General features: G+C 33.9%; 1 protein-coding gene across 1 annotated transcript; it reads left to right on the top strand.

Annotated features, from left to right (window-relative positions):
* Nucleotides 1-1302: 1302 nt before the first annotated feature.
* LOC124369266 lies at nucleotides 1303-26700 on the top strand. The gene is made up of 6 exons (XM_046827164.1): nucleotides 1303-1415; nucleotides 2222-2342; nucleotides 2805-2941; nucleotides 4277-4347; nucleotides 20707-20790; nucleotides 23949-26700. The coding sequence occupies exons 1-6, from the start codon at nucleotides 1330-1332 to the stop codon at nucleotides 24167-24169; spliced, it is 720 nt and encodes a 239-aa protein (XP_046683120.1). The 5' UTR covers nucleotides 1303-1329; the 3' UTR covers nucleotides 24170-26700.
* The last annotated feature ends 270 nt before the right edge of the window (nucleotides 26701-26970 follow it).

Below are 26970 nucleotides of genomic sequence, written 5' to 3'. Positions count from 1 at the left end.
TACTAATTGAACTAATCGAAAACGTTTATACAAAATAACACTATCTAGTTTTAATAACTAATATTTATATTAGAATCCAAAAAATCCTGAGAAATCTTGTTTCTAATTTTAGGAAGAAATTGTGCCAAAGTGAAGAAAAAAAACATCCATCGTAATCAGACATTCAACCTCATATTTTCATGAGTAAAAAGTTATTCCTTGATAACCGAACTTGATGCAAAAATGTCTTTTCCACACGAAGCCTATGGGATATCTCCGACCAATCTAATGTAAAAAACCCCAATGGAAGTGAAAACTACACTGTCCTTTAGTCTAGAAAAGATGATCTCGGACGATTATGAAGATGAATCTACCTTCGCAATCATGAACAATCATGAGTTCGTATTGTTCTTCTCTTAAATATGTATGAAAATGTTTTGAGAGTATAATAAGTTACCTTCATGGTTAAAAGTAATCAAAAACAAGTTTGTGTCATTACACCAGAATTTCGACTAGGCGTCTCAATCAACCTTTGTCACGCCCTTTGCTTCACTGTACATCTAACAAAAATGTCAGAAGTAATCAGCACAATTACGTGCTTAACGTAAACTATTGAGTGTATATTGTCGATGCATAACATGAATTAACAAACATCATTGACTTAACATCACTTAAGCTGTGTTGTGTCGTATGTTTTTGTATAGAGCAAAGCAATTTAAGAACTTGACTTGTATCTTATGCCGTAAATAAATCTGTGTTACAATAATTATATTCTAACCTGTTTGAAGTAAAATTGACGACATGATTATTAACAAATTATTATTTGAGGAGAACTTTACTTTTTTGTCTATTGAGTGATAGTTTATTATTGATAAAAGCTAATGTGGAATGCATTATTATTACAATTTATAAAGTTACAACTACATTTAGAAATACGCTAATTAATATTAGGTAAAAAGGACGTTTATGAATAATCCCGAAGATATGGGGTTTTAATCAGTTATGGTGTTTTGTTTGTGGATACAGCAACTTATGGACTATACTCAATAAATTAAAATATAGTCATTACTTTGTTGTCATGTACAAGTTTCTCGAAATATGTACAGTACCAATATTTTCATTAATCGGATGTCAGGTCTAGTCTAATGGAATCCGCAATAGGCACTTTAACATAAACGTAACGTTCATTTGTAGGAACAGATCACGTTTATACATAAATCAGCAAGTAAAACTCCTTTAAGTAAGGAAAACGTATCTTGTATGAAATACGAAGTTACTGATAAGGGTACATGCCAGGTATTGTGAACAACTACTATCACAATGCAAACATAAAACTATCTTCTAGCTTCAATGTTTTATTTATTACAACTAATAGATAGGGCAATAGTGATAAACGACCTACTTAGTACTTCCATCCGAATGTATTTCATGTTCAGGTAACCATTATTCAGTTTTAAAGACTAATTGTGGATATGCTGCCTTTATATTCTGTGATAATAATAATTTTTATCTAGTTAAGTGTTGATAGTGTGTAAATAAAATTGTTACTCTTATATTAAAATTAGGCCCAACTAACTAAATTATACAAAATATACTAGAACATGGTCATTGTTCTGGAGTTAAAGGAAGGAAAACAATTATAATAACTCATTTGTTAATTTATTTATAAAATATACGAATGTATGTATAAAAATAAAAGTTGGTGTATATATCTTGTAAACAGTAATAAAACATATAAAGTCACTATGTTCAGAGCTGTGTTCAGAAATTACACGAATCGATTGGTTGGATATGATATTATATATCCAAATACCAAAAAGCTTGTTCGGTTATTTACTAATCTCTTAAATGTTCAAGTTTTATTACAACATTGAATATCAGTACTTTAATGTGTGGTTATAAACACAAGAGGACGATAGCTCATCACTAGATTATTCAAACAAATACGTTTTTAAATATAGATATTGAAAGAAATTGAATTTACACAGATTGAGCCTACAATAAGTGCTCATTAAATTTTCCAAAACATTACATATCTCAATATTAAAAGGAAGCCAACAATAAGTATTTCATCTGAGGTCAATAGAGCACCTGTGGAAGCGTAAGCATGTTTTAAATTGTGGTATTTATGTTTAACAGTATTTTATGAACACGCAGGCGAACACATTTTTAACACGTCTGATAATAAGTGCCTTACGGTACCTTACGGTTTTCTAAAAATGAAGCACTTGTTTGTCCTTAGGTCCAGTCAAGGTATGTCTGTCTTCACAGTATGCCTGGGCGTAATCACGGGATATCTCTCGGTTGTCCAAGTTAAGGCTGGTTGTCTGAAACTGCAACCTATTACCAGAAGCCTTAAAGATGTAAGATTAGCTCGATACTTTAACTGTAACTTACAAATAAGTACAACACTTCTAGTACACTATTAAATACTCTGCTTAATTAGAACACTATTTATATACTAGTAGTGCAGTGAATGTATACTGTGAAAAACCATAGGGAAACCAGTTATTGTAAATGAAATCTTTAACCATTGACATATAGGCATATGTATGTCCAAATGTTGCCCTATCCCTTTAAATCCCTTTAATCTTTTTTGGTTTATTTAATATGATAGATTATGTATAAATAAGGAAGTGCTATTTATTTTGCCATAATTTATATTTTTATAGATATTTACGAAAATGATTGACGTTTTTGTGTTATAAAGTTCGTTTTTTCATGTGTTTTACATGAAAAGTATTTATTTGGTACATCTTGCCAAAATTTTTACATAATATTTGTTACATAATATAGGAATTGTTCTGCTCCGTTACTTTTGGTAGGAATACTGTGATCAGCCGCTTTTCGCTGCGTTCCTTCCTAATACAGAAGAGAATCGGTTGTTAGACAACATCTGCTATACTTACTTCCCTCTACCCGATGACCCGAACACGTATCAAGTTTTCTATTCCAGGGTGTAGTAAGTAGTGGTAAAATTCTTATTGTGTCTAGCATATTTTCATAATTTAAATTTGTATAATGTACATTAATATTATTTAATTTATCGATTGTACAATTAGTGGCTTCTACGATTATATATTTCTGGAAAACAAAGATTGTGGGTGTGTATAGTTATTTTGAAATAATTAGGAGCACAACATATTAAACAAATTGGATTGATATATTCATCTATAATTATAATCCACAGTAATCACCGTACGCTTTCTTACATAAAAAACAAGTTTAACTATTTTTATATATATATTACATGTATATTCGGACAAAACGTAAGTTTTAGTGAAATACCTACACATCATGTTAAACGGTTCGAATGAGATTATTATTTTGGTACCATAAAAACAATAAATTTTACTATGGTTTAAATGACTTAAACTCAGTTTGAAATATAGCTACAGTACTATTTTGTTTGGACTATCTTAATTTTAATTAAAGCTTTGTTATAGTAGAGGAAAAGAAGTGCATGATCATAACTAGATTAAGAGTTATGTATTTGGTAACAGGAAAATATAACAATTTTTGAATGCTAACCTCAACTTATTAAAGGAGTTTTGGAACTGACAGATAACAAACACGTATTTAATTTTATTACCCATTTTGACATGTTTCATATGATTGCATCATTTTATTAAGCATGTACGTATATGTTTGAGTCCTGGTAATTACAATTTTGTCTTTATTAAAAACTAAATGTATTGTTACATCAAGCATTTCATTTTTCTGGTCAAAATAGGTAAGAAATATCATAAGAAAAATTATATATTTCAATTAAATAAAGTTACAAAGTTCAAGCATAGCAAAACATTTAGGTTAATTAATACAGGTTTTGAAAAATTCAGGTTTGAAAATTGCAAAATAAAAAACTAAAAAACGGGAGATTCTATCAAACATTTTAGTAGAGAATTTTTATGTAAGTGGGTAAGGGGTGAATTAAAGTTATCATAATATCATAATTGATTGATTATAAATGTTTTAATAGTACGACAAAATAAAAGACAATCTTTAATTAAGGTAGTCAAATTTTGTGTGTGCATTATTTTGCATTGATGACTATCGGATTTGGCATGAGCCTTAGGCGAAAAATGAACCCGGAAATTAAGATACCAAAATAAAAAAGTATTTATTACGAGTGAGGTTTAAAAATGTTTAGACGTTTTTGAATACAGGGAGAGTTTGCAAAAGGTTATGCCGATGATTGGGAGAGGTAAGCTTTTATAATTCTTCGTGAGGGCGGGTACACATTTTCCGCCTTTCTGATCTTCGTTTTTTTTCATATTAAACTGTGTTGATGTTACAGCAGTGATGGGTCAAGCAACGTTGTGTCTATTATATCTACTAACTATGCAAACGGAGTGGTCAGAGCTGCAAGTGAGTAACATCATTATACCATACAATTAGATCTAGTCTGTCCTTTTTGTATACCAGTTTAATCATATAAGCAAAAAGTTTTGATTGCTAAATTTATTTAACTTATATTTAATATTCTATGAGCAGTATAAGGTATAATATACATTTTTTTGGAAAATGCTCTTTAAGTAACTTAAGTCACATTTAGTAACGATTAATTCCATAATGATGAACACAAAATGTGGTCACAAATACAGGTTGCTACTAAGTTGATCAACCCAAGTGAAAGTGAAAACTCAATGAGCTCTCTGGGAAGACTATTTTTTTATAATACTGTGTGCCTTGTCAATTTACTAGATTAAGGAATTGTGGTTGACTGCTTATGATTCTGTATTGTAGATAGTAAAATGTATACGAGTATGTTTGGTTCTGATAGTATTCTAGATAGTACAGTAGTTTTTATACTGAACAGAATCGGCGTGAGATGGTAATTCGGTGGTATTATACTTCAGATTTAGTGGTTTCTGATGAGAGAATGTAAAATTATTTATCGTTAAAATAAAGTATAGGTCCAGTAATTGGATTTTAAATTCGAAATCCAATTCAGGGTATAGAAAATGAAGATATAGGCCAGAAATAAATGTAATTTATCGTCCTAAATTACCAAGGATTCCTAATGGAGAAAAACCAACAAATCTAGCAAATTTTAAATATATTACATTATTTTTTTATAAGCAGATCTATGCAGTGTTTTACCAGGAACTTTCCATCTTCAGGTAAAAAGTTAAATTTTTCACGATACCCGTTTCCCTGTCAGATGTAATTATCCGTTGTGTGAATGTAATGGACACCTGCAGGATGCTTGATGAAAGTAATGAACTTACCTGTATGTTGATGAAACTCGTTAATGTTGTTGGTCGCGAGTGAAACTGTTTATTTACTTATGATGTTATTAAGTAGACATTTAAAAACGGGAGAATTGTCTGGTTTACGATCAAAAGTTATAATTATAGGATTTAGTAAGCATGTGCTGTTTGAGAATATTTGAATTTATGTTTCACATTTTAATTTATGTTTTAAGTCAAAATACAATAATGATTTTCAGTTCAGAATTGAATAAGTGAATAAGTTATTGCGCCTTTTACTGGAATTTAAGAGAGAATCAAACATATCCTCAAAGTTCATCATCTGAAGGAGTGACTCTGTACATTGGGACCACGGTGTGTGTTACATCAATGTGCAGCTATATTGTGTGAAAGACAGAACCAAAGGTGAGTAGTTAAAATAATTCTCAATACGCTACCACACCACACCATAACATGAAGACACAATCAATTGGCCTTCAACACCATATATTAGAATGAAGACAGACTGATACTTCCACAGGAGACTTGAAATAAATGTTTTTACAATCCAGAACTACAATGGATTGGTTTAATAAACGTTGGAGCTAACCTAAGCCACTACAGACTTGAACAGATTGGCACAGCATGGGAATCTACCAATCCAAAACTTTATAAATTGATACACCAACATGTAGTATTTCACAATATTATTCTACAACGAACTCTAAATCAACACTGTTACAAACCGACTCAGCGTGGGACCTAACCTAAACCAGACAGAAAGACAACATTACAAATTGGCGGACAATGTAGGATTCATAATTTAACAAATTTTTGGGCATTTGTCCCAATTAATATACAATTTTAAGACATACATCCTATTTGATAAATTACACTTTTTAATAACATTATGCAATTACTCAAAGAACATCTTGTTGATCTGAGATCTAAAAAACATTATATACATGTAACTTATAAAAATTAGGTTATGCCTTAATGAGAAATACTTTTAAGCCATTAGGGATTTATTATGAAGTAGTAAGTTGTCGCAGTTAACTGTGGATGATAACTTTCGGACTGTGTAGAGATTACTTAGTGTAAAGTGCTCAAGTCCTCAGGGGATCTCGACAGGAGACGGTCCCTACCTTGTCCATACTGAATATCCTGCCACTCAGAAAACAGTGCAAACGTTATTTTAAGACCGAGTGGAATGGTGGGTTTCCTCACATGCTTTAATTCCTTATAATCACAAAATCTATTGTTAAATAATCAATAATATTTTTATATATGTTGTATATTTTTTATGTGCAATAAATTAATTTTGACTGGTTGATGTTCATTTGGTTTTTCCCTGGACATTGAAATATGTGTTCTTTCACAACAAATGTTTGCCCAATACAGTAATGACAAGTTTGTCATGTAATTTACTACATCTACTAGAGCAAGACAATTATTGTACAATAGTTTAATATTCTGACCGCAGCAGACACCATGGTGAGCGTGGTAAGGTGTTAGACTATGGTAGATTACTCAGTTCAGAGCCGCAGTGAAGGTGTTAACTACATGTATTATAGCTAAACAGTTATCGTACAGAAGTTTAACATGTTTACTGAAGCAGTCACCATGGTGCGCGTTGTAGAATATTGTAAATCACTCATTATTCAATTCAATTCAAGTCTTTTATTACCGTAAACAAAAGTCAGCCATTTAATATAAAATTTTGCAATCATAGCACAGTGCAAATTTTGCACTCATTTACTCCAGACACTCGAACATTTACTCAATTTTCAACGCCATGGTCTGTTTTTAAAATGTCTCCATTTACATGCCAAAAACTCGCCACATTATAAAGTGGCATTGACGCTATAAAGCGTTTAAGACGGGTTTTAACGCCTTAGGCGTTGGTGCATCTTTAATGGAAGCTGGCGATCTGCTGATAAAATGGACGCCTGCTTGCGAAAGCAAGTGTTCATAAACTGCCGTTCTGTGTCTTCCAGATCGGTAGTTGGTCTACCTGTTGTCTTATATCCGTGCACGATACGGCCTCTCATCAGGTTACATTTGGACATACAGATAGAAACTGTTTCCAGAGTGTATAGTCAGGGCAGAGTCAACAGTTGTAAGTTTTTGTAGGCTGGTCGGCACGAATCTCTTAAATTAATGTTAGAAATGATTCAAATCGCTTTCTTTTGAAGTTTGAAGGCTCTCAAAAACCGATTGTTTACACAAGAGCCTCACGAAAACAATCCGTAAGGAAGATATGGGTAAATAAGACCATAATATTCCGTCATCAGAACCTTAATAAGGCAGTATTTGGTTAAAGACCTTATGACATAAATGCCTGAAGCTAATTTAGTGCACACTGGGTCGACGTGAGCATTCCATGTCAACTCTTGATCGAGGTATATTCTAAGGAATTTAGTGGTTTGTGTTTATTCTAGAACGGAGTCTTCCAACATTATGGCAGACCCACACCCCACGGCTTTGAAAGTGTTGGACACCATAGTTCTGATAAACAAAAGTCTGTTGTTCCAAAACTTCATATGAAATAAGATTTTTACTACCGGAACATTTTACAACGCATAGCAAAAGTAAACTTTTTAATTTTTACTCGCTAAAATTTTGTCATACACGCCTCCAGCTGATATCTCATTCAAACATACAATTTGCAAACTTATATACATCCATTCATTAGCGAATTATTCTTACTTCCAGCCGCAGAGTCAGTCAGTCTTTTTTAATTGGTGGTTTCCGATGATGTGCCAAAACTCGCCAACATTAGGTCTTTAGTGTCTTAAACTCGCGTTTAAGACACTAAAACGCGTTTCAAATAACTTTTGAACTCCTTGGACGATGGAGAGTTTTTATTGAATCTGGTAATTTGTTGACGAAATAAACACCTGCCTGTAAAGGTAAAGGTTCATAAACTATCGTTCTGTGTATACCAGTTCGGTAGTTATCCCTAGTCTCATACTCATATATGTCTCGGCCATTCGTCATGGCACATTGAGACATACAAAACAGAGTTTTTTCAGAGATGTAGAGACTGGGCAACGTCAAGAATTGCAAATTTTTGAAGGCTTCTTTTCAACTCTCTAAAATTCAACTAAGCGTTAATATGAACCGCTTGTTTTTGCAGCTTGAACATTCATGAATTTATTGTTGCATAAGTTTGTCCTCACAACATCATGAGAGTGGGATGGGAGTAAAAAAAGCCATAATACGTCGTCATCAGAACCTGAATATGGTAGTATTTGGCTAGAGACTTCAAACATAAATTCCTGGGGCAATTTTGAGCAAACGTGGTCGATGTGAACATTCCAAGTCAACCCTCGATATAGGTATATTCCCAGGAATTTCGAGCAGTACACTTCGTCTAGCATGGTATCTGCCAACATAACAACTAGCTCGTCATGCCTGTCTACTAATCACAAAGCAAAATTTAAAAAATTGGATTTTACAGAATTTGTCTTGCGATATTAAAATGTTAAAATGTTGGACGCACATGTTGATCTCAACAACACTGCTGTTCCAGAATCAAAATATGATTTGCTAGCGGAATAGAGAGTCGTGTCATCAGTCTTCCGTGCAGAAGTGAGAAGAAATTAACTGAGCCACTGGAGAGGTACACCTCGGATGCCATGAGTTCCAAGTTTTTCAAGTAATGTAACATGGTCAACGCAGTCGAATGCTTTCGATAAGTTTAGGTACAATGTGGAATTCCGAAGTTCTAGACCCTCTACAATCATATCGACTAGACTTACAACTGATTCAGTCCATCAACTTACCCTTCCTGAAGCTAAATTGGTCTTCAGAGAGCTGGTTGTACTTATTAAAAATTGAAGCATTCATGCCAAGAAAAGTTTTTCGAATATTTTACTTGAAGCTGGCAAAATTGAGACAGGTCGGTAATTGTGTGGAAAGTGGGGATCGTCTTTCTTGAAAATCGGGCTTACTTTCACAGATTTAAGGAGTGAGAGAAAACCCGTTTTTTTCAAAAAAGAAGTTTACTAATTGGGTTAATGGTCTCACAATATGCTTTGAACATTCTTTTATGAGTCACATTGAATTTGATCTTGTCTCTCTTATGGTTTTTGTGATTTTGGACTCCCTCTCGATTTGTTTTCCTATAATTATAGCCTCTTGGTAGTAGTGGTCAAAGCTTGCTGTATTAACCACAGACACTGTGACTTTTGGAATGTTGGAGACGACGTTGTCGATAGTTGTTTGTGTTGACGTTTCTCTCGTAGGAGATTTAACCAAAAAATCCAGGCCGAAGGACCGTAGCATATCGACAAGTCTTTTTGTAGTAGAATGAGTGTTGTTTAGCGCGTCTAAATTGAAATTACCCATCAAGACATAATTCAGCTGAAGTCGGTCAGGTATGTCTGTAAAGATTCTAATTTTAATTCTAACATCGCTTCCATTAGGGAACCTGCACATACCGACAAGTATTGTTTTTGAGTTGTTGATGTAGACTTGGTTTCCAGGTGCTTCGAAATCTCTTTCCACTGTTCCCTTGATTGAAAAAAATGTGAACTGTTTTTCAGAAAACTCGAGACTCCTCCTTTAGAGAGTTGTCTGCACTAAGAAGTAGCCTGATTTAAATTTTGGAATTTTGCAGAGTTCAATTTTTTGTTGTTAAACCCGTTTTCGGTTACGACAAGTATATCTTTGTTCTGTTCTTTACAAACAAGTAGCAGTTCGTCGAGCTTATTGACTTGGGCGTTTTATGGGATTTTGATTTAGGAAATTTGCATTCATTTGTCGATCATTTGGGGCATCAGTCAATTTGTTCTAGCACTGAAATATCGCTTTTTGTTTCTATTTTTTCCTAGGTCTGAATTTTTACAGTTGTAGGAAGTAGGAGTTACGTGGAAGGACGAATGGCTCCGCAGTCCCTGATGGCGCACCCTCATTCCGGAGAGTCGACTGCGAAGCTTCAGTCTTCCTCAAATACCACACATTCAGCAGCGACGCTCTCCACCACGAGCCCCGCCAGGTCACGCTTGCCGCTCATGGTGAGGTGTTGGCCGTGGGCTGTGAAACACTGACGGCTGATTCTGTTGGAGTCGACCACACGAGTTCCGTATCTCACAGCCAGCTCCTGAATAAAAGCATTTACCAGCGTGGTCTCCAAGTGAATGGGATTATAAGGCTCCAAGTCGTGGCGGTGTGGGAGAGTTACGAAGACCATCTCGGTGTTGGTGGGTCTACCCGCGATGTTCTTCTCCAAGTGATATGTGTTCTTCTGCTCGCCGTCTGCCAGATGTTGCCCGCAATTAGCACCTCGCAATGTGAGTTGTGTGTTGGGGAGGGCCTCAGGATGTTGAGCAGCTTGGCTCCGGGCTTGCAGATGCCAATCACCGTTGCTGCAGGAGTCACTAGTTTCCCCACCAGTCCGTCGAGATGACTAGCGTGGTTGTCACCACTTATCCCTACTGTTTGGAACTGCACGGGGGTTACTGGTACATGTGTTTCTGATTCCTTATATTCTTATTATTTCTTCTCCTGTCTTTGAGTTTATTAGGCTTATACTTCAGAGCATTATAAGGATTTTGTACCTTTTTTGGAATGTTTTGCTTTTGCTGATTTTTTAGGATAGAATCCTCGTCTACGGCTGTTCGCTCATGCTCTCACCCTCGTAGGTAATACTTCATATATATATATATATATATATATATATATATATATATATATGTGTATATATATACAATAAACATAAAATAAATTGATGGTTAAAATGCAGTAAAATACAGTAAAATAACAGACAACAAATACAAATAACATTAGGATAATAAATAACAAGAGCTTAAAATGTAAAGATTAAAGTATTCCTAACAATAATAAAATATCATTTATTCATAACAAGATTTACTATAGTAAAATATTGATATCAAAAATTTAAATAATACAATAAAATACAAATTATAACTGTTTAAAAATATTGAATGGACAATTCCACTTAAAAGGTTTCCTGACCTTCTGCAGTGTTAATTTATGTTCCTGCTTTAATCTTGCTGCCAGGTTACTGCTGTGGGATCCTGGAAGTCTCTTGGATTAGTACTTACCGGTATTTGTAGGTTTAGAATTGTTCTTCCCTTAGCCAAATAACAAAAGTATCCCTTGCTCCACTGAGTCTTCTGCGTAGTCGGCCATCCAGCCCTAATAGTTGTCATCGTGAGGACAAGCGAATATATTTGTTATCATAGAGTCTGTTTAATGCGGTACTTTCCTAGAAAGACCAGGACACGCGGCTGGAAGATATAGGGGAAAACCTGTTTCTTCCTACCTTGTTATAGTTTTCATTTCCCTACTGGATGTTCTCCGATACGGTCTCGGTTGGTGAGATGTGTCGACATATAGATCATAATCGTGGGGTGAGATCTCTCTGAAATTAGTACCTTCAGTAGCCGTGACATTCCATGGCAACTTTACCTTCTCCATATTTTAGTAAGTAGCTGGGAATGCTACATCAGAGCTCCATGTGATGTGGTAAGTCTAAATACTTAAACGGTTGCCTGATGTCTTCAAGGATGCAAAATATTCCTGTACCAATGAGTTTCCTAGGCACTGATAAATAATTTGCTGCGAAAGTCCGATTTCACGCTTGACACGTTGTGATTAGGAGATGCTGGTCGTGTACCACTATCCACAATTTTATACGATAACACGTTCACCTCTTTCGTTGTTATTGTGAAGTGGTGTACAAGTTACATACATTGGTCCTTAAATTCAAAGAGGACACAACAACGCTACCTATGTAGAGTATGGGTCTCGGGTTATGTAAGAAACAAGTGCATGTTTTGACTAACGTTTTTCTGCCTCTAGTCTTTTACTCTATCTAAAAAAATCTACAAGACTCCATATACATAGGATTTGTGACAAATATTTAATGGAAATAACGTGGCTGGTGGCCTCACAGTGTAAGGCGTCAAGCTATGGTTCTAGTTCTCTATACTGTAGGTTAAAATTCTACCTGTGAACGTTGCACTTTCTATCAATACAGTTGACTAATACTATACTGACTATCTCTTTTTTGGTTGCTAAGATCCTCAAAGAAGCTCATTAGGAATAACAGAATAAGGGCAGACAGGTGATTAGCCTTCTCTTAACAAAATTTAGCATAAGTAAAGTGAATACAAAAAAAGGAAAAACAGTCGCGGGACTGACCGACAGAAGTGACTACTCCTTATAACGGGCTTTATGAAGTACGTTTACTAATTATTAAATGGTTATTATTTATATTTCAAAATAATATGAGACACTTAATTTCCTTAATATAAAAACGTTTTCTATTTTCTATTATTTTATAAATATTTTTGTAATATTTATTATTTCATATATTACAATGATCACTGACTTCTAAATATTAAAATGATAAATAATTATACATTTTCTTTATTATCGTTTAAATTAGTGTCTACAAGTTGGTCAGTATCATTTTTACTTAAGTCTTGTATTTCCGAAATAATTCATTCATTTTCATTGTCAATATATTCTAAAAATTAAATTATGGGTTTGTAATAACTAAAATAAGAAATAAAAATTGTGGAATAAAATATTGCTAAATATATTGTAGGCGTTTACATCTCTTGTTGTTCTATACCCCGATGTACTTATGTATTTTTTGTTTGATATTGTTTAATTAAATTCATCTTTTTAAAACCCAGTTAATGGTTTCTTCAGCAAAATTTGTATTAAAATCTGTTATGAAATTTATTTTTAAAGTAAATGTAAGGTAAGGCCCAATGTAATTGAGTAAAGGTTATAATTATAATCAATCATTTAATCATTTTCAACGATTGTTTGGAGATGAAAGTTTTTTAGCGCGTTAAGTTCAAAACATACTTCCATAGCCCGCCAAAATAAGTAGTAAATTCAACAAGGAGCGACAGTAACCTCTCACCAGCACACCTGGATAGCCACTGAACGGTGATGAAAACATCAATAGCCGTGACAGTCTCGCCCCCTAGTGGCTTCAGAGCGAAAAAAGCGTGATGATACGTTCCGTGACGTGAAACGAAAGTTTTTCTTCCATGCAAAACATACATCCAGCCCGCAAAAAGAAATAGTCACTTCAAAAGCTTAAGTAAATAGAGAAAAGTAATTTAATAGAAGAATTAACCTTATTTATTCATAAATTGAAAAATAAATTCAACTATACTGTTAAAGTGGTTTCAAAATCTCGTCTTAACCATAGTGTCACGTACTGTGTGATCAAGTTATTTCTACTATAACTCACCCTGTTAGTCCTTGGGGCTGCTCCATACACTCTGCTTGGCCGTGACGAGGTACGTAACAAATAACTACTCACTCACTCTTCTTAAAACAACATCATTTATTCATCACATTCTACCACCTAAACCTATCTAAACCGTCCGTAGCATCGCCGCCGCTCGTGCCGCGCCACCGGCACGTCCCCGGTCTGCTCTCACCACACGCAATGTCTCTACCCATAGGACGACACCTCCTCGACTGAACAACATCAGGTGTTCCGTGTTGACCTCTCCCTCTCCACATCAGACGGCGGGAAAAGGGCCCCGTCGTCACACTCCCCTTCTTAAAGGGAAGCTACGGTTATGAATCTCTGCTTAGGCATCCCATCGGGTCTCGGAGTAGCTGCACCAGGAACGCCATCCTGGAGTCGGCCTTGACGTGACTGCGCCTCCTTCCGTTCCTCACATTCCTCTTATGAGCTCGTCACTGTTTTCACCTCTAAGGTCTAGTGTTTAATGTTCAGTTGATGGTAACCGTAGCTTCACTGCTGGGCACAGCATTATGTCCATGACACGTCTCCTTTGGCGTGTGACCCAAAAGTATTAGTCCTCTTCTTAATTTCTAACGCACATTCTTCACACTGGAATGTTCACAGTTCTAAGCTTCCCAGTTCAGTATGGGAACGCGAACGAACGGGGGACGAATGCCACGAACGATTTCCCTATCTAAGTACATCAAAAAGGACTTACAATATTTTGTTTTCCCCTTCTAATTTGTTTCACCTGGATATTATTACCCTAAATTTAAAAGGAGTTAAGACACACACAAATATGAATATCGCTCAAATTTAAAACATCCAAAATTGAAATAATAGCCGTGGGGAATCTGTTATAGAGCCTACGCTAACCTAACTAAAAATGTAAAAGTTACCAATAAAACATCCCTTACATATCATTATTTGCCATATAAATATACAAGTTTGCGGAGTAACAACACCTTTTTTTTTTTTTTATTACTTCTAAAATATAAATTGCTTATTACCATATTTACTTCAAATTAGAAAATTACAACTACTAAAAACTAAGGGAATCTCAATTTATTACTAACACACTAACACTCTCTATTTTTCCCAAATAATTTAATTACATATGTGTCCGGGATTTGATACCATTTGGATCGGTTTATACCTACTTAAGTAATCTCCATGCAATGGAGTACAAAGTTTTTGAGCTGGAACAGTGCACCTCCAGATGGCTACGTGATATAAGTAGCTGTGGTCAGCAGAGGCCTTCCGGCGCAGTGGCCTGACCCTCGGGGGTCAGCGGCCTGCGACCTTGTTGCAAGCGTGTTCCAACTACTAGAGCTCTTCTAATCTTATGTTACTTGTTTAAGACGAAATTATCCCTACTAACTAGACAAATCATCAAACAAATAAAGCATTCACATTTGTTCTCATTTTTTTTTTTTTTTTATCACTAATTCTATATAACAAATATATGACAATTATACAAATATTTATTACCCAAATCATGTATTACCCACTAATATTTTAACATACATTTTAATCAAAGTAAGCCCATGGCACCTTATTACTTAAACTACATTTATCAATTCTACAAATAAACTAATTATCTTTTTATATACACAATTGATTTAGTCAGGGATACCGTACCTTATCTAAAATACCTTGATATAGTTAAAGGTTAACATTTAAAACATGAACATAACAACCTGACATTTATGCAAATCAGAAAATGAAGTGGTATATTACACATTTAATAATCATTATCTAAACTAAACATTCTTTACATCTTAATAGTTGTTACATGTTATTATATAAAATACCAACTGTGTTAGTTACTACGGTACATCATTTTATAATGGTCATTATTCTATTATCATTAAACACGGGTTTCAAGGGGCCCCATTTCTTAGCGAATGTGAAATACACTTTTTAAACTCTTACTCAGCCCTTACTTTAGTTTAAATAGGTATACACTATTGATATACCCTACTCTAACATTTTCATATTGTATTGTTACATAAACACCAACATTATTTCACTTGTAACATTTAATAACATTAATCATTCTACCTATTAATTCTTGATAACATTCATATTTTATAACATATCATTCTTTCACTCATTTGCTCATTTGGTGGCCACCACTCATTCATCATTCATACCGCAGTCATACGACACAGGTTCAATGTCATCTCAGTGACCTGACCGTGACCCTGCACCTGATCAGCTGCTGCGCACCCGGTCCGGGCACCGCCCGTCTCGTGTCCCTGTAACTATCTTATTAGACACACCTTATCCTAGGCAACTTCACGGTTATAATTGGCATAGATTTATCTCACACTTATCATTACATGATTTTAACAAAACATTAAAATATTATATTACGTCTGAAGTACAAAACGTCATTCACTGTACCTAATTATATTAGTACATCGCTGTAGTATATCTAATTATGCAACAAAACCTTATATCATATTAATGTTTTTTACTCTGGATGATCATTACAGAGAAATGAAACTCCCTTTTGTTTATTATAAGAAATTCATCAACAATCAATCACTTTGTAACATAAACTTTCCATAGTTTCCTCATTATGTATCCAAATTAAACACGGTGGTTACTTAATCACTCGGACTGTTCATATCCCACCATTCCAAGGTAATTCGCAGCTCTCGCCCATCTATCTCGGCTAGCGGCATGCTTCGGGGTAAGCCATCATTGTCCTGGATCTCCCGATGTCCCTTCATAGACACTTCCTCTTTGCTCTGCTTATTCCTCCATCGACAGCACCATCTCACAAGTACCAGCACAAAATAAAAAACAAGAATTAACAAAGTAATGTATACAGCTTCCCTATAGGTTTTCTCTGTAACAAATATCTCTATAGGTTCTCCTCTAACTATATTTAAATTATACATACCCACAAAGTGTGGATTTCTCACAACAATAATCGTTACCAGTGAAAAATATACAGCATGAATTACAGTATACACAATTGGCCAAATCCCTTCGTTGTGGCCTGTTACTATCAGCGGTGGCTTGGTTTCCACCTGTGTCCTAGCGTACGTCATGTTCCAAATGGGGCACCTCAGTCGGCCAACTCTCGTCCAAACACTCGTCCAGGGTGGTAAAAGTACTGGAGGAATACGTGTTTCTGGAAGAAACCTTCAAAGTTTTCAATTTGGACCAAAGAGCAGGAACTATATGGACTATTTCTGAAACAGATATTTTCTTATAACAAGGGTAGTTTTCAAAAAAACAATTACTTCTTCATTTAACATTAATTTTACAATCACAAGCGACCTTAATTTGGGAGAGCACCGGGTCGTCTATCTTCCGGAATATTTAGGGTTAAATTCGACCCCATGGACGACATTCCAACTTTTAACTGCCCTGAAACGTGTGTAAGTACAAACATCTCCTCTCCTAATCTGTTCACTATCGGCGCTCTGCCCTGCGCACACGAAAAGGCACAAACTTTACTGAGTTCCTGTAATCGTCCGCTCCTCTAAACATAGCTCTGGGACATAGCGAACCCGAGGACAGCATCTCCGGCATTTCCTAGGAATAAAACATAGAGAATTTATGTACGGCTGACAATCATGAGTTGCTGAGCCTTGTATCGACATCAGACGCTCGTTGTCGGCTGCCAGATAGGTCACATCATGATGAATATTACAAGTAGAATTTTTCCATGCAAAAGGTACAGCCATTAATTCAAAACAGTTTCCAGCGCGCTCCCCGCTTTTTAATGGGCACCTTTACATTTACAATTATTGTTGAACCTGAAATCATACAGTCAGCTATTTCTAATTTTAAATATTTTGTCACTTCCTCCGGAGCAATTACTAACTCGTAATTGGTCCGTCCTTGATTGAGGCCGCTAATTTAGAAGATCTCCTTGAAATTTTGACAAAGAAATAATCGAGTTCGGAATCTTTTGTTCTCTGCATTGACTTAAAATTTCCAATCTGGTAACTAGTTGTAACACTTGCAACTGCCGAATAGAGTGTAATGCGTTGAGCTGTAACAGACTGTATGTTTTATGATTATTCTTTTGATCAGCGACATACACCTTGGTTCTAAATCGATCAATCATCTTTGTTATGTTAACTCCCACACCTATTACCTGAGAAAATGTGCGACTGACTTCCTGACTGTAAAGAATTTCATATTAATTGTTAGATTATCCATTTCTGCATACGCCTCTTGAAGTTCATTGTGAAGTTCCTGCTCAAATACATTCATTCTCTCTATTGATTAGCATACAAAGGTCGTAGCTGCTTCTTGGTTATAACTCCACAACACCAATGAGCAAAATTACCTATAAAATGAAGACTGCGCTTATCACGTTTCGACCCTGAAAATAATTCAAAATTATCAGCTGTCTCACTCAAACTTCTGTTCAGCCATGTGACTCGTGCTCCAATCTCCTTATTAACCACTGCGGCCCAAGAAAAATAACATACATTCTGGATCATTCATAACACCATTACAAAATCCTACTCCTTTGGGACGACTTAAATAAGCTATGTCTACTCCTGGCCACGCTGTCTTGTAAACCCAACGGGACGGACGCTTCATATATCTCTGCCGACTTTATCTCTTTCCAGTAGACACCTGTAACAACTGATATTGGGAGTTTGGCCATCCTGACTCGCCTCTACAAATAAAACATTACCAAAAATTACAATGATCATACTAACAAGTGTCATTACCTTCGGTAGCGTATCCATAGTTCTCTGTCACGTGGGCACACTGTTACTGTAGTCACAACAAATTAAATTAACAATCAAGTTTTAAACACATTTATCTAATATTAGCACACCTAAATTATCAACTTATAAATATAACGCTGGTTAAACTAAAATTTCAAGAAATATTACGTATACAGGACACCAGTTAGTTCTTAACCGCTCGAGCGTCGTGAGCTCACTGTCTAGCACACTAGTGTCCGATTTTGGACCTTGCCCTGCCTATCTTGCATTGTCTCACAGTGCAATGATCACATTATCGCTTAGCTGGGCAGTTTTTACTCGTAGCCAAACACAAATATTACACTGGCAAGCACAAAATAGCACAATAATAATAATCCACAACAGTATTTTTCTCACAGTTCACTGATCACATTATCTAAAACAATTAGAACCTTGCTAAAACACTAATAAATTTTTTACAATAACATCCAAATTCATACTAAACTATAATCCCGTCACATTAATCACGTACAAATAATTAGTATACAATCACTGATTATTGCAGCAATCTATTTAAATAATCACTTCATTACTATAATATATTCACTTCACACTTCACACGTCCCTTAGATCTTCTTTCACCAACATTACATCAGACCAACAATCCAACATTTCTTCTCCAAATTGTTTAGCTTCAAATATGGAAAAATTAAACCGGCGGGTTACGACAGACAGAAATATCAATTGAATGCTTTTATAAAATAACAAGTACTGAACTAGGTATTAAATAATAACTAAAACATACTTAAATTAGCATCACTTACGGGTTACCACTTGCTATTATACTAATTTCCAGAATACTCAACAAAAGGATTCAAATATTATTATTATTATTTTTTTTTTTTTTCACTTAAAATCTTACTACAATTTTTCAAAAGTCAAGTCCGTCTCAGGGCTATCACGCCTCAGGACTACCCGGCGCCTCCACCAAAATTTGTCACGTACTGTGTGATCAAGTTATTTCTACTATAACTCACCCTGTTAGTCCTTGGGGCTGCTCCATACCACTCTGCTTGGCCGTGACGAGGTACGTAACAAATAACTACTCACTCTTCTTAAAACAACATCATTTATTCATCACATTTCTACCACCTAAAACCTATCTAACCGTCCGTAGCATCGCCGCCGCTCGTGCCGCGCCACCGCACGTCCCCGGTCTGCTCTCACCACACACGCAATGTCTCTACCCATAGACGACACCTCCTCGACTGAACAACATCAGGTGTTCCGTTGTTGACCTCTCCCTCTCCCACATCAGACGGCGGGAAAAGGGCCCCGTCGTCACAATAGAAATGCAAAAAGAAGAAAACCCAAAAAAGTTCAGCACAATCTGTATACGGAGAGTAAAAACTGCTATTTAAGAGCTTTTTTAAGCTAGCATAAACAAGTTTTTTCTTTGCTATGAGTTGTATTAGGTTTCAAAATTGTCGAAAGTTTTATTTGTTTGTTTTTGTTTTAAGAAGTCCATTCCATAGAAGATTATATATCGCCCTCTGAATCTTTGAGAAGGGAACTATTAAGAAGAGAAGTGCGTGAAGTCCACTTAAAACAACCTTAATCAGGTATCCATCAACGAGGTCTGTAATACTTTTTTGGAGGGGCTCAGGACAGATGATAAATCCCAAACAAGGGAAGGTAAAATTTCAGATTTATTTGGAAAATATTGTAAAACTCCTTTGTTGTCAGATGGTACGCCTTGTTATAATAATAATTACTGTGGAACTGTTATGTAATAATTGCAATTCATATTGAAGTCAATAAAATCAATGAAGGCGATATGTACCGGCTAATTCCTTATTTACTTTGTTTCTTTTAGGGGTAAGACGGTGACACCACATCGAATTAACAAATGATCTGCTTCAGCATACAATGTCGATGTCCATGATTTCATACTTAACATTAGTCAGTAATATGAGTGATCTGAAAAAAGCGGGGCAGTGTATCAATAGAGTGACACGTAGATAAGTAACGCCAAATTTGAAAATTCGTGACCGAAAAGTTTAAATTAGGAACTTAGTACAGGACTAGTTGGATAAACAAAACAAATTAATGAATGAAACAGATCAAAGCTCTGCCTTGTTTCTGTGCCTGAAACTTAATAATAGATAAACATACAAAATTCAAGGCACTGGAATGAGAAATAAATAAATCGCTAGCACATAACAATAATGTATATAATTATTTTCAACACGAAATGATATTTTTATACACTGTTTTATACACCCACATATCTCAAAATACCTAAAGTTATATAGTAGATGTGGGGTTTTGTTCAACATTTGTATAACAACATCCGTTGTTATTTACGATTTGATATGGTCAATCAGTTTTAGATCTTGTTATGTCTGTATGTCTGTGTATAATAGATAAGCACTCTATTATTGCCCATTTGTGCCAAGCTTGTAATAAATTTGGTGCGTGCAAAGGCTATAAAAATACGTATAAAATAGGCTAAATACATTTAAAGGCAAAGAGGAAAGGTTATAAACATACATTGGTTATGTGGAATATTGCTAGAAGTTTGTTTTTTCAGATCCCTACTGCACGAACTTGAACACGTTTTTTGGGAACGTTGGATGTGACACATTCCTGGTCTATCAATGTACCGAGTACGGAGGTAAAAATTTGTACTTTAGCCTTAGAGTACTTTTAATCCTATTCACTTTACTCCTTCGTTTTGCGTTACACATTGGGCTACAAATATATGCCTGAGCCTTGAAGTATTATCAATGACTTGGTATGACGTAACAATCCGAAATTTGTTACTATCCAATTCTATTTGAGGAGGAGATTTTAAAGTAAACTAGTTCATGTAATTATATAAATGGTGGTCAAACAGAAATCTACTCTTGGGCTAAAAAGTTTAGATATCAGAGTCTGAATGTTAACCACATACTAATAAGTAGACTACAATAATATAAGTTCCATTTAAATTGTTTATTGTATTGTCTATTATTGCGATAGACGTATAAATCAAATTATTCACAAGCAATAACTTCCAGTTTTTATGACAATAACAACAAAATCATGCATCAAAATTTTACAATTTTAACCAAGGTGCAAGTTTGAAAATTCATAACTCCGAAAATTGTGTTCCGATTAAGACAAATATTCTATATATAATGCATAAAATGTATGAGTTTGTGAATAAAATTTTAGAACTATATTTAAGAGATAATTTGTTATTGCCCAAAATGATTATTGCATCGACAGTCAGCCTGTTGTACCGAATGTACGAAACACATTGGGGCCGCGGAAAAAATAAACAAAATCTTCCGAGTTAAATAGGTGTGAAAATTATACGGTTTATACATTGGTTTTCATATAATTATAAAATTCTAGAATTTCATACCTAATCACTGTACAATTATAAATATTTTTTATAAAAATTTGATCTTAATCGAATAAAAAAATTTCAATCTCGTTATTTCCCTAAAATGTTTAGGGAGATCAATCGTTATGAATTTTATAATTTGCAGTCTGGTTGGAAAGTGCTAACAACTGGCATTATTAACAGTCTTAAATGATTAAACGCAGAAATATATAAGCTCAATTTTAATGTGGCTCCAGTTATTGGTTAGTTCGTGATTAATTTTCAAATCCAAATTTCTCGAGTATCTAAACTTTTTGATGAGAGAGTAAATTTCAATGTTCGCTGACATTAAATAATAAATATCTGATCTTTATTAATTTTACGCATTAGTGGGGGTTCGGTACAACTTCCAAATATATATTAATAACTGGCTTAATTTATTCAAACCATCTTCAGGTGGGAAACCTTCTACGAAAACTGATCTACATTATATTTTTATCACATATATTGCCGTCACAAAATACATATTAACTTAATACAGTTAAATCTGTTAAATTAAACCTACATTGATATGGTCTTATTTTCTCCATCTTAACCAAAAAAATGACCATACTTGAACGTAAAACGTATTTATTTATTTATATAACGTACAACCATTCACAGTTACAATAATGTTCAGTACAGCTAAGTTGCTATGTAAGTAATACTCATTTAAAGACACCTGCTAAACGTAATGTACTAAATAAATATCAAACAAAGCTAACATGTATAGTAGGTAAAACTGACACAAATAAAGATAGTCGAGTACTATTAAAATCAATAAGAGATATACAAAAATAATCTGGTATAGTTCAACAAAGACTGGATATAAACAGCAGAATAGGTATTCAGTTTTAACAACAAAATATAAAAATTAACAATAAATAAAAACATGTATGAGCAGATACATGAAAAATGTAAATGCAAGATATCATGAAATAGACATGAAAAACACATAGAAAACGACAAACATAAAAAAGACAAATACAAAAAAGACACCACATTAATGTTGATACTCATGTTTTCTCATGTAGTCAATAAGAGAGAGGCAAAAACTGTATAGTTCAATCATAATTTCACACTAGATTATGTAAGGTAATGTTGCTATAAACATTCTTTTGATCTTTTAGTATGCCTGAGGGGTCTCTTTTAAATAGCATACTCGTTTATAAAAAAAGTGTTCTTATATGTTTAAACTCCCTGATGCTGGTCATATTAGTTGGTTTCATTAAATAGAATGTTCAAAATGCCTGTGAGGTTAAAAATATTCCTCCGATGATGTTCTGATTGTATTGTATCGCATTATGAAACTGTGTCTTATTTGATCGATTTTATATAGTTCTGGCCCTTCAAAATAGTTTTGATATCAAAATGTTGGTCTCTTGATTAATTTCCTTTGATTAATTGGTGCTAAGTTAATTTTAGGCTAAGTCAAACATTAATTGATATTATTAATAATGTTACATAGAGAACTGTTTTATAATTTTCTGATAAGTGATCAGATGTTTTTAAAGTTGAAGAATATTTTTACATTTGAGGTTGTATCCATTGTTTATTGGAATCTAATTATTTCCAGTTTTCGTTGTAGTATTTTTGTCCACTTCTTTATGGATGTACTTTTATAATTTAATAATTCGAAATCCTGACCTAGAAAAACATTATTACTATAGGTAGAGAATGTTTAATTACACAATTGCCTGCTTCCACAGCTAAAACATTGCATGAAATGTCTTAAATATCAATTTTTACGTAAGTAATGTTGGAGCGAGGTTGTCCTATATTTTGTACCAGACTCACAGACTTTTTGAGTAGGTCCGATATTTTGGGGATAAAACAAAACAGTGATGTGCAACATTTGAGACAAAAAATCCCAGAAGCTTGTGTCAACCACAGTTACAAGGTAACCTTTGTTTCTACCCAACCTTCACTCAACGCATGTAATCTTTGAATGTTTTTAATTCTGATACTTAGATTAGTTTAATTACATACGTTTTTGCAAGTATATTTAGGTGAAGAGTTGCCAAAGAAAATTCGGGTACAAATATGTGGCTTGAACTTTGTGTACTAAAATATAGAATCTTAAATTGGGTAAATATTCTGAATTAATTAAAATTTTAGGTTATTTATTATAATTTCTTGGACTATTAACATTCAGTAAAGATAATCAGTGTTATAAAATGCATATCTAAGATATTAAGTAATATAGTATAAACAACGTTCGCACTATATTAAGACGTGAGTGTTTAATTTCAATATAAATGACATATGCCTATATTTAACGCCTTATCATATTATAACACCGTACACTATCTGATCCGAATCACACAAAACATTTCCGACAATTATTTGTTAATTAATATTTATTACTGGGTTGATCGTACTTCTATAAAGTTTCTTAAAGCCTGAACTTGTTTCTTTTGCAGTTTGCGGAGACTACGATCCCTACATCTTCGGGGTGTCTCGCAAGGGTCAGCCAATAGGGCTTTCTTGCATGCGCAAGGTCCATGAAATATTGGAGACAAATAATATAACAGGCACTGATTTCTTCTTGTTACCTATGAAGTTACCAAACAGATGCGTCACCCAGAAATTGTGTGTGAACCCACCCTTAAGGAACAGATTTTATAAAGCCCTTGGATTATAACTGGAAAAATTACTTAACACAGAAATACTATTCTTAAGTAAGGATTAAGAATGGCCACAGATCAGTTATGTTCCCACATATGATATATATTTTTTCTTTAATCTGAGGGATACACCATCATTTAATTATTTTAGTGTCATTAAATATTTACATTTGTGTCACCATAGTTTTTTTAAGTTCTTCAGAATTCAACTATACTCACAGGTTTTTACATTAAAATCCTTAGTATTGCGTATAGATAATGCTATATCATATGATAATAAACATGATGGTAGTGTTTTAATTCACTTCACTGTGTGGGAAATGTAACTTGAATTTGGGTTACAATTGAAAGTGAATGATCTTTTCATAAAAAATTAGAAGGGAGTTTTAGCCAAATTCCTGATATTAACTTAAACTCATCTTAAGTATACTTTAAACTGTCCATAAAAATGTTTAAGTAGTTTATTTAAGTTATCGTGTAAGCTTTGGTGATTAAGTCTAAATATTTAACTAGGTAAAGTTTATTTTATTGAATGTCGATTTTAATTTGAAGTTTATTAATAAGCAATTTTAAAGCAATTCGAAAAAGTATTCTCCTGTCTAACTACCCTAACAAATATAATTAATTAGTACGGTATGTAAACTGAAAAAATAAGTGCAGGTAAATTAATAAAAAAATATGTACGTGTTTTGCGGATCTCTCTGCACAGTAATTGCTTAAATTTTGGAGACCTGCAAAATCCATGTTCTTGTATAAATAAAAATTTGTACTCTTTTTAGCTGGATATGTTTTTCATTCTTTTCTTCAGAGAGGTAATCAAAGAGTAGAAACATGATTACCTGCACAATGTGTACATCTATGTACATGTTAGCAATTAGTTTTGGTTATTTGTTGGCAATTATTGCACTGTACGATAGGATGGGTCAAAATAATAAATAATTTAGTGCAGAAACTTTGGCCATTAAAAAAAAATAAAAGTAAAAAATAAATTTAGATCTTGCGTTCATCATTCGTGTATACAAATTTACAATCATTAGTTCATAAAAGCTCATACAAAATTCAAGAATTACGCTTTGGAAATTATGCATATTTATAGCCCAACGAACTTAAATAAATTGAAATCTGTTCAATATTTACGTATCTCCGTAGGCACAATGCCTAAAGGACTACACAAGTATATCAATATTTAACATGTTTACCAATTTATCTGATTACAGGACTGTATAACATATAAATGTGCATCATGATTATTATATGAATATAGAAAAAGCCATATTGACGTCATTTAAAAAACATAACAAAAATAAGGCCTTTTTCTGTGTTAAAGTGTATAAAATGTTCTTTATTTCCCTTTGACCCACACTACTGTACGAGGTGCCGTTTGAGCCTTTAGGGATTATATTTTTAATTTAGCAAACATTAACACTAAATATTCATACTATTGTTATTGTACCGTGAAATTTTAAGAACAAATGTATTCTTCGATCATTAGAGTACATTTTAAAGAAATAAAATAAAGAATAGTACTGGTACATTATCTTTTTTTTAGTTGCTACAGGTGGGCTTTATCACGGCTGCTTGCTTACATGCCCTCTTCATGTTAGCTTTATATTCAATGTTAGTGCTAAATATTTAAAATTAGCCACCAGATTCATTATTTCCAAGCTACATACATTAGTTTTCGGCGTGTAAACAATGACAAATTTAAAGTATTTGTTTGTTAAAAGATTGTTTATAACAGATGGAAGTATTGTGAAGATTACAGAATTTTTAGGACCTTTGCCATCGTTCTGTGATGAAGTATTGTTATTGTCTGTATCAGCCGAAATATTACTAGGATATTGTGTACCAAAGAAATTTTCTCTGAGTTAGTTACTAACGTTTTATAATTTTTGCATATTTAGTTGCAAACCTATATTAATTATTAATTTCTGTTATAACATCCAATGTCCTTTGTGTTCTTCCAATGAGGATACCTTAAACATAGCCCACTCAACTATCTTACGAATTCTCAGTAAAGAAATATTTAATTTATGTAACTTATAAAAACTATGGGGTTTAACAAAATCCATTCTTTAACATGTAGTTAAATCTATTTCAACTGATCATATTTGTTTTAAACCTTCTTATGCATTTCAACTTTTATAAAAATTTCCGAATCTTTTTAGCAGAAGCGAAAACACCTCATTGAGTGGCAACCGATTCTAATAATCTTCTTGCTTGTGCAGTTTACCTTGTTTTGAGATAGCTAGAATGGACCTCACTGAACCTGTGCATGAAACCGAAGAAAGGAGCACAGTCACTTGAGTTTTGACAAATAATAGAGATGGTAACATTGCTCATACTGTTTTGATTTGTGTAGGTTGTTACTTCCTAATTTCAAAATTCTAATTTGTTAATTAGGCTTCGATTGGTGTTCAAACAATGTATTTTCAAAATATGATTGGTAAGTTTTATTTCCATGTTGGATATTCAGTATTAATTGTATCTAAATACACTATACAAACACAGAAAACTGTGATTGATTCGATGCCCCCTAGACCTTGTAGCAAGTTAGTTAACATAAATATAAATATGGTCATTATAACCTTGTCCATTGCTGACAAAGGACCATAACTTGGTTGTAAATAGCACCAAATCAGTATTCCAGAAATTCGCATTACAACTCAGACTAATTACAGTGAATGCCCTTGATTGTCTCACTGGTATTGAAAAGTTATTCAATCAGTGGAATTAGTTAATTGAGGTTTACGATCATTGATACCTGAAAACCTGTCAAAACTTTTGCTCAATTAGAATGTTAAACTTACAAATTGAA

Source organism: Homalodisca vitripennis, chromosome X, assembly GCF_021130785.1.
Source record: "Homalodisca vitripennis isolate AUS2020 chromosome X, UT_GWSS_2.1, whole genome shotgun sequence".
Classification (NCBI taxonomy): domain Eukaryota; kingdom Metazoa; phylum Arthropoda; class Insecta; order Hemiptera; family Cicadellidae; genus Homalodisca; species Homalodisca vitripennis.
Note: the sequence above shows the minus strand (reverse complement) of the source record. Positions and strands in the feature narration are given on the sequence as shown.